The sequence below is a fragment of the Phodopus roborovskii genome, unplaced genomic scaffold (genome assembly GCF_943737965.1).
Source record: "Phodopus roborovskii unplaced genomic scaffold, PHOROB, whole genome shotgun sequence".
Taxonomy (NCBI): domain Eukaryota; kingdom Metazoa; phylum Chordata; class Mammalia; order Rodentia; family Cricetidae; genus Phodopus; species Phodopus roborovskii.
In genome coordinates this window covers 21,883,879-21,895,165 of record NW_026126434.1, presented here as the reverse complement: position 1 = coordinate 21,895,165, position 11,287 = coordinate 21,883,879, and the positions used below count along the sequence as shown (strand labels likewise).

General features: G+C 46.8%; 1 protein-coding gene across 1 annotated transcript; it reads left to right on the top strand.

Moving 5' to 3' along the window:
- Positions 1-1,602: 1,602 nt before the first annotated feature.
- Positions 1,603-8,253, top strand: LOC127224111 (glutathione S-transferase theta-4). Its single transcript, XM_051186921.1, has 5 exons — positions 1,603-1,759; positions 3,016-3,103; positions 5,367-5,517; positions 6,415-6,591; positions 8,011-8,253. Exons 1-5 carry the CDS (start codon positions 1,648-1,650, stop codon positions 8,203-8,205), a joined length of 723 nt encoding a protein of 240 aa, XP_051042878.1. The 5' UTR covers positions 1,603-1,647; the 3' UTR covers positions 8,206-8,253.
- Positions 8,254-11,287: the final 3,034 nt, after the last annotated feature.

Below are 11,287 nucleotides of genomic sequence, written 5' to 3'. Positions count from 1 at the left end.
TCCATATCTTGTCTGGCAAAGTATTTTACTGCAGGAAAGAGGAAATTATCTAATATAGCCATAAAGCCTAAGGCCACACTGTGACCTCATCATGCATCTCTTAGTGACCTTCTTCCACAGCTCCTAGGTGTACAGTGTGAATTGTGTTGCTTTGAGCAAGACCAGGGAGTTTCTGGGCTCATACATGGTACAGTCTGGTGAGCCACACTCTGAGCATCCTCAGTGTTGGCCCTTTGCTCCCTGAACTCCTCCAGTGTGTTAACTTCCCATCACTATAACAAAATACCCTAGACAGTTAACTTGTAAAGAAGAAAGGGAATCTGAAGAGATGGCTCAGCACATAAGGGTGTATACTGCTCTTGCAGGCCAGCAAGGGTTCAGTTCCTAGCACCCATGCTGGGCAGCTCACAACCACCTGTAACTCCAGCTCCAGGGGATCCTATGCCCTCTTCTGGATTCCATGGTCTTCTTCACTCATACATGCATATACCTCCCCCCACGTATAGTTCATTCAAAATAAAAACAAATGCTTAAAGAAAAAAAAAAGCATTCTATATTATGTGTTTTGCTTGCATGAATGTCTGTGCACCACATGCATGCCTGGTGCCTGCAGAGGCCAGAAGAGGGTGATAGACCTTGTGGAACTGGATTGCAGATCATTGTGAGCCTCCACGTGGGTGCTGGGAATGAAATCCAGGTCCCCTGGAAGAGCAACTAATGCTTTTAACCACCAGGACATCTCTCCAGCCCCTAAACATTTTTAAAGGAAAAATAGACTGTTTTGGCTCAAATTTTTAAAGAGCTAGAGTCATTACTGGGTGAACCTATTGCTTTTAAGGCTCTGGTGGTGATGGTAGTGTTAGATATAGTGGGCATTGCGTGTGGCAAAGAGAAGTGTTTACCACATGGAAGAAAAAGGAAGAGGAGATTACCACTCTACAGTCCCCTTCAAGAAAATGTCCTCAATGAACCAAGGCCTTCTGCCAGGACTCATCTTTCTTCATTACCTTAAGTACTAGGGATGGAGCCTGAGCTCTCTATACGCTATAATCTGAACACTCTACCACTGGGCTATATCACTAGCTCTATAAAGTTCCTACTACCACGGTAAGGACTACACCTTTACTGCATGGTCATTAATTAATTAATTAATGCATGGTCAGAGGTCATTCAAATCCCAAGATGTAGCACCTACCTCTTTCCAATTCTTTCCCAATCACATTTCAGAGTAGATTTACCCTGGATAACCCAGTCTTTAGTTCAGGCCACGCAAACTCAATCTTTTTCTCATTCTGGACCTGCAAAGCCCCTTTCCTCCTATCCTGCAGAGAAGGCCTGGTCATGGGAATGCTCTAACATGATCCCTTCTCAGACAGATACCTGTGAGACTGAGACACAGAGCATGTGCTCAATGGGAACCAGTCCCAGCCCTCTGGCAGGGCCTCTGGACACCCCTAAGTCTCCTCAGAACCTTTGCTATTGTAAGAGTTCCAGGTCTCCTGGCCTCATGAGAACATCAAGGGATGTTAAGTTCCAGAATGCAGGGTCCTCAGCCCTGGCGGGAGAGGGTCTAGAGCCAGGTGCTCAGGTGAGACTCAGGTTGGTGGTCTGCCCACTGTAGCTGTGGGGCTCAGTACACATCTCAGCATGGGCCTGGAACTCTACATGGACTTGCTGTCGGCACCTTGCCGTGCTGTCTACATCTTTGCCAAGAAGAATGACATCCCCTTTGAATTCCAATTTGTGGATCTACTAAAAGGTCAGTCCTCAGTGTTGCCAGCAAGTCTGGTCCTGAGATGCTGCCAGGTCACCTGGTGAGAGTATTTCTGAGGGTCAAAGGTCAGCAAGGGAAGCAGAGGTGAGACAGATGTGAAGGTGCTCAGGCCATGTCCCTATCTAACCTACCTTCCCTCATCACCATGAATGACAATCTCCCTGTTGGGGTGAGTCCGATCTTTGTGGGTAAAGGAAGGAGGGATACTAGGAAAGCCTCAGACTCTCAGCCAGGGCTTTTGTCATCACCTTTGGTGGTCTCACATCTTGTTATCTGAGCAACCAACAACCAGGCTGGTACAGGACACAGACCCACTGCCATGTGACACTGCATATGTTACTCAGCCTGTACTCACCCTCCCCCAGTGTGTGCCCACCCTCCCCCAGTGTGTGCCCACCCTCCCCAGTGTGTGCCCACCCTCCTCCACTCTGTGCCCACCCTCCCCAGTGTGTGCCCACCCTCCCCCAGTGTGTGCCTACCCTCCCCCGGTGTGTGCCCACCCTCCTCCACTCTGTGCCCACCCTCCCCCAGTGTGTGCCTACCCTCCCCCGGTGTGTGCCCACCCTCCCCCAGTCTGTGCCCACCTTCTCCCAGTGTTCAAACCTGCTCTAGGATTAGGACTGTGTCACAGTGATAAAGCACTTTTGCCTATCATGCCACAAGCAAGACCCTGAGTTTGATCCCCATTTTGTGCATGTACACACCACACACCACACACCACACATGAGGATCAGTGGACTAGGATCCATAACATTGAGGAGTCTCTAAAATTCAGCTCGAAGAGACTTCTAAAGCATATAATAGATGTGGGAGCTGCAGATATGGATGAGGTGTGTTGGAGCCCTAGAAGGGTTTCCGCTTGCAAACAGTTGGTCAGCAGGGATTCCTGCGTGCTGTGGAGTTTTCTGTAGACATCAGGGGACCTAGGTCCCTAGGGCTGAAGTTGATCCACAGGTTGTGGCTTCAGGCCTTGGGTGAAGGCTGAACGTCTAGCTTCTGGGAGCCAAAGGGCTGTCTTGATCCCTGGAAAAGGGGGTCACAAGAGCTGGGGTATAGGAATTTGAGAGGAGGGATCTTTCTTAACCCTGACCCCCACCCCCTGTGCTATCTCTGCTTTCCCCTGAGACCTGGGACAAGCCACATGATCCTTAAGGCCTCAGTTTCTCTCTTTTGTCTCTAGAAGCCCAAGTTCTCCTTTCTCTGGGGTCCCCAAAGCCCCAGACCGTCCCTGCCCCCCTCAGGTCACCACCATAGCAAGGAATACATCGAAATCAACCCCCTGAGGAAGCTCCCCAGCCTCAGAGACGGAAAGTTCGTCTTATCTGAAAGGTAAGAGCCTCCTGGGAGACCCATCTCTGCTCCCCTGGGAGACTCAATGGGAACAGACCTGAGCATTCATTCATTCGTTTATTTCTTTATCTACTGGGACAAGGCAAGGGCTCTCTATGTAACCTTGGCTGGCCTAAAACTCACTATGTAGACAAGGCTGGCCTCAAACTCAAAGAGATCCATACTTACCTATTTTTAAGCTACAGAAAATTACACTCACACACACACACACACACACACACACACAGAGAGAGAGAGAGAGAGAGAGAGAGAGACAGAGAGAGAGAGAGAGAGAGAGAGAGAGAACGAATAGTATCAAAGAGTTCAACAAACCCCACACATCCATCTTGTAGCCTCTGTGGCTATCTATCCACTTTGCCTTGTCTATACCTTGCCCTGCCTCCTCCTTCCAGACACCTCATCATTTTACCTATGAATGCTTAGAAATATCCCAATAAGAAATTACTCTAATACATAACCACCCAATACCTTTATGACAATGAGTAAAATTAACCTTTCCCAGATTTTATCCTTAGCTAGCTCATACTCAAGTACCTGTTGTTCTCATATTTACTTGGCTTTCCTCTCTCTCTCTCTCTCTTTCTCCCTTTCTCTCTCTCCCTTCCACATTTATGTACATGAGTATTTTCCTACATGTATGCATGTGCATACCTGTGTACATGCCTGGCGCCTGGGAGGCCAGAAGAGCTCATCAAATCTCCTGGAACCAGAGTTATGGGTGGTTGTAAGCTGCCATGTGGTTGCTAGGAACCAGACCAGGGTCCTCTGGGAGAGCAACAAGTACCACTGAGCCAACACTCCAGTCCCCCTTAAACTCTTCTTTATCTGTGTTCTCTGTCTTAGTCCAATTTGAGTTACTATGACTGAATATGGCAACATGGGTGATTACAAAGAGCAGAAGGTTGACTTTAGCTCATGGTTCTAGAGGCTGCAAAGCCCAGGAGAATAGAACTGGTACCTGCTTAGCATCTACCTTCCCTTTGGGTGCTACCGATTTAGAGATTACAACATGATGAGCAAGCGAGTGAGGGAGGAGAGAGAGGGGGAGGGAGGGTATTAATAACAAAGTCACCTGTGTCAACCTGGCCATCTATTAATCATTTTATCCTTGCATGGATCCATCTGCCCTCCTAACTCCACAGCCTTAGCTGTCCACCACCTAACCCCTGTGGTGGAAATTTAGTGCCAATCTGAGCTTTAGTGGGACTTGCAAACCTTCTCAACCTCTATTGTTTTTTTTTTTTTTCCAGTTTGTTTTGTTTCTGACTGGTCTCTCTGTGCACTTGTTGTTGGTGATGAACACCTGCTCTTACATCCTGTGGCATTTCCTACACTGTCATTAGCAAACCTGGGCAGTCCTTCCCTGTAAAGCAGGACACTGCTCTAAACCCTCTCCTGTATCCTTTGGTCCCCATCCCACTATCCCATCCCCACTCCCAAGAGACCAATGCCTATTGATGGGTTATAGCTTGAGCCATCATCTTGGCTTCCCTGAGATTATTCCACCTCTTCTCACTAGAGGAATATATCCTCTGAGACCAGTGTAGGGGCTGGAGAGATGGATGGACCCACAGCTAAGAACACTAGCTGTTCTTCCCAGAACTCACAGAGTGTTTCATAGAGTCTGTAACTCTAGTTCTGGGGCTTCAGACTCCTTCCAGTCTGTGAGGGGACCAAACTCACAAGAGGTTCACAGACACACACAGAGGCAAACACTCATCCACAACTCATCCCCGCAATATCTCTGGCAGTTCTCCTCTTCCCTCCGGCCACATGTTCCATTCCTTCTGGGATCTTACCATTCTTTGTCCTGCCAACATTGCCCTTATTTATTTATTTATTTTTTATTTATTTATTTTGAGGGTTTCTGTGTGTAACAGCCCTGGCTGTCCTGGAACTCGCTCTGTAGACCAGGCTGGCCTCGAACTCACAGAGATCCTCCTGTCTCTGCCTCCTGAGTGCTGAGATTAAAGGTGTGTGCCACCAATGCTTGCAATTCTGGGAGGGGTGGCATTGCCCTTTCTTTTGCCATTCAACAACTCCTGAGCACCTTTCCAGTCTTCCTCTGTGCCTTGCTGGTTATTTGTCTGACATGTCAGCTTGATGTAGGCTTCCTTTTGGGTCTCTCCTTCCCTTGCAGGAATTTAGCACCTGGGGCCTTCCTGTGGTTGAAGGCCATGCTGGGATGGTGTCCCTGCTTTCAGAAGGTATAAGCAGTGCCCCTGACTTGCCCTTTCTGTAGTGTAGCCATCCTCTTCTACCTATGCCGCAAGTACAGTGCACCTTCCCACTGGTACCCACCAGACCTGCACATGCGAGCCCGTGTGGATGAGTTCATGGCCTGGCAGCATACAGCCATTCAGCTGCCCATGAACAAGATACTGTGGATCAAGGTGAGTAGCCAAACCTGGGGCTCAAGAACAGGGCAACAAAACAGTCAGAAAACCTGAAGTCCATCCTGGTCCTGCTGACTGAGCATCTCTTTTCCCTGATCCCATGCCAGCCTACCTTTCAGAGCTACTGAGAGTGTGGGATGAAGTGTTAAGTAGGAGGAAATTTGGCAAGGCAAAGGGCAACTGGACAGGGCCAAGAAAAGACTCAGGAGACTTCGTTCCGAATTAGAAAATATCAGTAGACTTAAAGGTGACAACCAGCACACATATCCCTACTTCTAATTCTCTGCTTGTGTTTTTAGCCCATTTTCCATTGCTATAGTAAAATGCTTCAGGCCAGGTAACTTATGAAGAAAAGAGGTTTACTTAGCTCACAGTTTAGGAAAAAGGAAGTCTAAACAGCAAGGCACTATCTCAAGAGAGGGAGGGCCTCACAGCAGATGATATGGAATCAAGTGCAAGCTGGGTTGCCTGCTAAGACAGGAAGCCAGAGCTAGGGCAGGGTACCACTCTTGCACTTTAGTAACAGTTTTCTCTCTTAAGTACTGTGTCCACCTCCATCCCTTTTGAAGGCAGCACTCCCAGTTAGACTCCATGTTTTAGAGATTTCAGCCCCTATCATATTACCATGAGGACTGGATTCTCAGAACACCAATCTTTGGTGAGTGAGGCATACACCAAGCATAGGATTCATTGTTATCTAGGCCTCCAAAGCCATCTTAACACATGGTAACTTAATACCTGGTAACTGCCACTTGAAAATGGCCCAAGAGGTGAAATTACTTTACATCCTTGGAACTGTCCAAACTTTATTTAGCAGACAGGGATAGCGAAGCCTGGCAGAGGGATAGGGCTGGAGTACTGCCTCTACATCTGTCCCCTTCTCTCCCTGCCCAGTTACTAATCCCAATGATCACAGGTGAGGAGGTTCCTGCTGAGAAGATGGAGCGTGCAATGGAGGAGGTGAAGAAAAACCTACAGCAATTTGAGGAGAAGTTTCTGCAGGACAAGATGTTCATCACTGGAGATCACATCTCACTGGCTGACTTGGTGGCCCTGGTGGAGATGATGCAGGTATGGTGTGGAGGAGGCATAGGGGGATAAGTCAGGGAAGAGGGAAGATAGTTCAGGGGCTAGAATCTGAAGATAGACTAAGAGGGGCAGGTGTGACCACCCCTGAAGGGTGTGGAACCCATATGGAAGTGACAGGAAGAATCAGAGGTTTTGAGTCAGTGGGCATTGTGATCATGGAACTTGACAAGCTTTCATGGTATGGTGAAGAGTCAGAGGGAGAACCAGGGATGCAGAGAAATACATGGTTATACAAGCCAGGATCCCAGATGCCCACTCCTCCCGTCGGACTCTCCAGGAAGTATACAAGATACAAGATTCCTGACATGGTCTTTCCCAGTTGCCTCTTTTTCAGAGCTCCAGAGGCAACAGCATTAAGGTGGCTCTCCCAACTCTGGGTCTGAGCAGTGGGCACCACTGTGCACAGGGGGCAGACCTGGAGGGGTGCAGGCTTTTCATGTCTTTTACATGTGTAAAAGTTCATGTCAGCTGTCAGGTGTGTGCAGGATGGCCAAGTTAGACACTTCGAATATCCTTCTCCCCATTCTCTCCCTTCCCCTTCCCCCTCCCCTTTTTCTTTCCCTTCCCTCTCCCTCTGTCTCTCTCTCTTTGTCTCTCTCTGTCTCTCTCTCTCTCTCTAAGATAGGATCTCATGTGTCCCACGCTGGCTTCAAACCAGCTATTTAGTTGTAGATGACCTTGAACTTTAAAATACTCTTGCCACCACCTCTCCAGTGTGGGAATTAGAAGTCTATAACACAATATCTGGTTTGTGGTGTGTTGGAGGTTGAGCCCAGTGCTTTGTGCATGCTATGTAAGTCCTCTATCTATCCAGCCACATGCCCAGCCCATTGGCCAGTGTCTTGAGAGGCCATCATAGTTTCCAGCCTGAATGAAAAGTAGCAACTTTAGTCCTTGGCCAATGTGTAGTATAGAACTGTGCAAGGAAAACCATTCTGGCCTGCCCCAAACAGGCTGGCCTCAAACTCACAGAGATCCACCTGCCTTTGTACTGGGATTTGGGGCATGTGCCCCTGTCACCTGGGGTGCATATTTATTAATGAGGCAGTTAAACTGCTAAACAGGTTACATACTGAGCCTCCTCTTGTTGCCCTTGTCCTGATCACAGAAGGAGGTCCAACATGCGGGGAAGGGGGGCAGTTGAGCTCCATTCCTCCTTCCCTGGAAGAAGGCCAGATACATAGAGAAGTGGGAGGCATCTGGAGTCACCATCTTGGAACAGTGTCCTCTAGGCCTGTTTCACATGGACTGTGTAGTTTTGACACCTTGCCAAGAAGAACTCATCTCGGGCAGCAGATGAGTTCTTTGCAAAGGCAGGTGCAAGTAACCCTTGAGGCTACAGAAGACCCAAGTGCAGCTGGTGCCTATGCTGATCACATCTTCCTTTTTGTTTATCCATAGCCAATGGGGGGTAACCACAATGTCTTCCTCAGCTCCAAGCTTGCGGAATGGCGAATGCGGGTGGAGTTAGCCATCGGTTCTTCCCTCTTCTGGGAGGCTCATGACCGATTGGTGAACTTACCAAACTGGGACTCTTCGACGCTGGACCCTATGATCAAGAAGAGGATGTCTGAGTTTCTGCAGAAGTATAAGTAATCCCAGAGGCAGTTCATTCTGCAGGGTCTGGCTGTCTCCACCTTCTGACCTTCTGAGCCTCTTCTCTCAGAGAAGACACTAAGAAACACTCTGTTCCTTTACCAAATTAAAAAAAAAAAAAAAAAAAAAACCAAAAAACTGGAACAGTCACCATGGCTGTATGGGGACAGTTGGTGTTAGCAAAGAGCCTGGCATGGAAACAGGTGGTAGTCTGAAGTCATCTTGGTTTCTTAAAAAAATATAAGCAGCTGGAGAGATGGCTCAGAGGGTAAAGTGCTTGCTTCCTGTCTTAGTTAGGGTTTCTTTTGCTGTGAAGCAACACCATGACCACGGCAACTCTTATAAGTGAAAACATATCATTGGGATGGCTTGTTTACATTTTTTCTCAACTTCACATGGAATATGTATCAGCAGACACTATATAAACTCATTATAAATAAGTCACAGCTTTAAGAAGATTGAGTCATGAAAACTGTACTCTCTGAATAAAATTGTAATGGAATTAGAAATCATTAACAGGGCCAGTGAGATGGCGCAGCTGATAAAGGAGCCTGCTGCCAAGCCAGGTGACCCAGACAAACCTGTGAGACTCCCCAGGGATGAAGGAAGGAGAGAACCAATTCTCAAGAGCTGTCCTCTCTCTTTCTCTCTGTCTCTCTCTTACACACACACACACACACACACACACACACACACGAAATAAAAGTGCAATACAATGTTTCAAAAAGAAATTGGTAACAGAAGGAAGACTAGGTGTAAGAGAAGGATGACTTGATCTGTGTGGGGTTTAGGGGGATTGAAATACAGACATAAGAACCCAAGTTCAGATCCCCAGCATCGAATACAGAAAGAAGCTGGATGTGGCAGTGCCGTGCTGTGGGCCATCGACAGAAGGATCAATGGGACTCACTGGTTATCCAGTTTAGTTCAGGTTCAGTGATCAAGGCCTGTCTCAAAAAAACAAGAGGAAGTACTTAAAGAAGATGCCCAATGTTGACCTTTATACACACATGTGCGTGTCACATGAACCACATATGCATACAGACACACAAAAAGAAAAAAAACTTAGAAAGTTTTCATGTTAATTCATGTTAAATGCTTTGATCATGATAAAACGAACATAAAGATAAACATATACAAAAGTCATGAGTGAGCCAGGTGTAGTGGTGCACACTTTTTATTGCAGCACTTGGGAGGCAGAGGCAGGTGGGCTAACCTGGTCTATATAATGAGTTCCAGGATAGCCTGAGCTACACAGTAAGACCCTGTCTCAAAAACAAAACAACAAAATGTTATGAGTTAGCTTAATTGAGAGAGGAGAGGAGTAATAGTTCGTTTTAGTGTCAGCTTGTCGAAAGTTTAATCATCTGAGTTAGAAGCCTCACCTGAAGAACCACCCTAATTACCTCAATGATTGTGGACTGCACCTTCTGGAAGCAACTCAGATTATAAAAAGTGGGAAAGGGTCTTGGTAGTACTGCTTGACCTTTTCTCTTGCTGCTGCTTTGATTTACCCACCCAGTTACTGCTGACACTGGAACCTTCTATGATATTACAACCAGCATTTTCAGGCTTCCATCATTGATGAGGACCAGAAGCTCTCCAGGAACCTTCCAGATCTTCAGTAACATTTGGACCTGTGGGCTGAGCGACTACTGGGTTAGCTTTCCCAGTGACAGACAGCCACTGTGGGACTGTTATCCCTGCTGACGCATCTAGCCTCCAGGGCCAAGCGACTGCCAGGTTCTTAGCCTCTAGATTAGGAGACAACTGTGGTTACTATTTGATGTAACCTGATTTAAGAGAGAGGAAAGAGAGAGGAGCAGTCTTGAGGGAGATGCCCTATAGCTACTGGGAAGATAAGACTCCAGGTATTCTTCAGTAAAGTAAGGCCATGTGGAAATACATAGATTAATAGTCATGGGTTAATAATTAAGAGAGAGCAAGCCAATAAGAAGCCTGAGCTATCAGGCAAACAGTTTATAATTAATATAAGCCTCTGTGTGTTGTTTTGGGGCTGAACAGCTGTGGGACAGGACAGGACAGGACAGAAACTCCATCTACATACATGTATATTCTATCTGTTCTGTTCTTACCAAGAACCTAATACAGGAGGAAAATGTCCTTTGTTACACTGTGGTTTGTAAAGTGTACCTTTATTACCTGCATTCTTATTCAAGGACACATGAACCTGGAAATCCCAGCAGTTGCCCACTGGACCCCTGCCTATAACAAAAGCATTGAGAAGAAAGGACCTTTAAGCACTGCTCCTGGAAGGTTGTGGGGGTTTGCATGGAATGGCCCCCATAGACTCTTATTTTTGTTTGGTTTTGGTTGGTATATTGTGTATGATCAGGAGGTGTGGCTTTATTGGAGGAGGTGTGTGCAAATGATCCCTCTATCCTAGACTCTTGCTGACAATCACACCGATTAATCCAAGTAAAATTTTTATTCTTATTAATGTTCTTATTAATGGCCAGACCAAAAGTGGGCTCACAGGTCTAGAAAGTCTCATGCCCAAGCTCAGGGGTACAGTGTTTTTAAAGACAAAATGATAATTACTTCAGCGCCTGAAGTAGGCACATTAGTGAAGGATCTAGAGTTGCCTGATAAAATCTGCTTTCCTTGCAAGGCTCAGTGGTGTCTTCTAGACACTACGTAACATGCTTGGACCCTGGTCAAGGTTATGGACTGCTGGGGGCAGATGACTGAGAAATGACCAGGTAAGTACAAAACAACCTTGGGACAGGATGGCGTTACCTTTGTGTTTTGAGTGTCACTAGGGATGGGCTTTAAGGTTTCCAAAGCCCACACCAGGCCCAGTCTCACTCTGCTTGCTGCTTATGGATAAGATCTGAGCTTGCTTTCAGCTGTTGTCCCAGTGCTCTATGCAGTAGCAGTCATGGACTTCTGCTGAATCTGTAAGCAAGCCCCTCATTAAATGCTTTCTTTTATAAGTTGCCTTAGTTATGGTGTTTCCTCTTAACCAAGACAATAGTGTATTAGAATTCTCTAGAGGAACATAACTGATACAATGACTCCATATATATATTAAAAAGTTCTTGTGTCTACCAGCTGCGAC

What these genes read in the sequence shown, in the direction of transcription:
- LOC127224111 (XM_051186921.1), top strand. Translation starts at nt 1,648, where the DNA reads ATGGGCCTGGAACTCTACATGGACTTGCTGTCGGCACCTTGCCGTGCT. An exon ending in ATTTGTGGATCTACTAAAAG is followed by an intron (nt 1,760 to 3,015) that starts GTCAGTCCTCAG and finishes TGCCCCCCTCAG; the next exon opens with GTCACCACCATAGCAAGGAA. An exon ending in CCCTGGTGGAGATGATGCAG is followed by an intron (nt 6,592 to 8,010) that starts GTATGGTGTGGA and finishes GTTTATCCATAG; the next exon opens with CCAATGGGGGGTAACCACAA.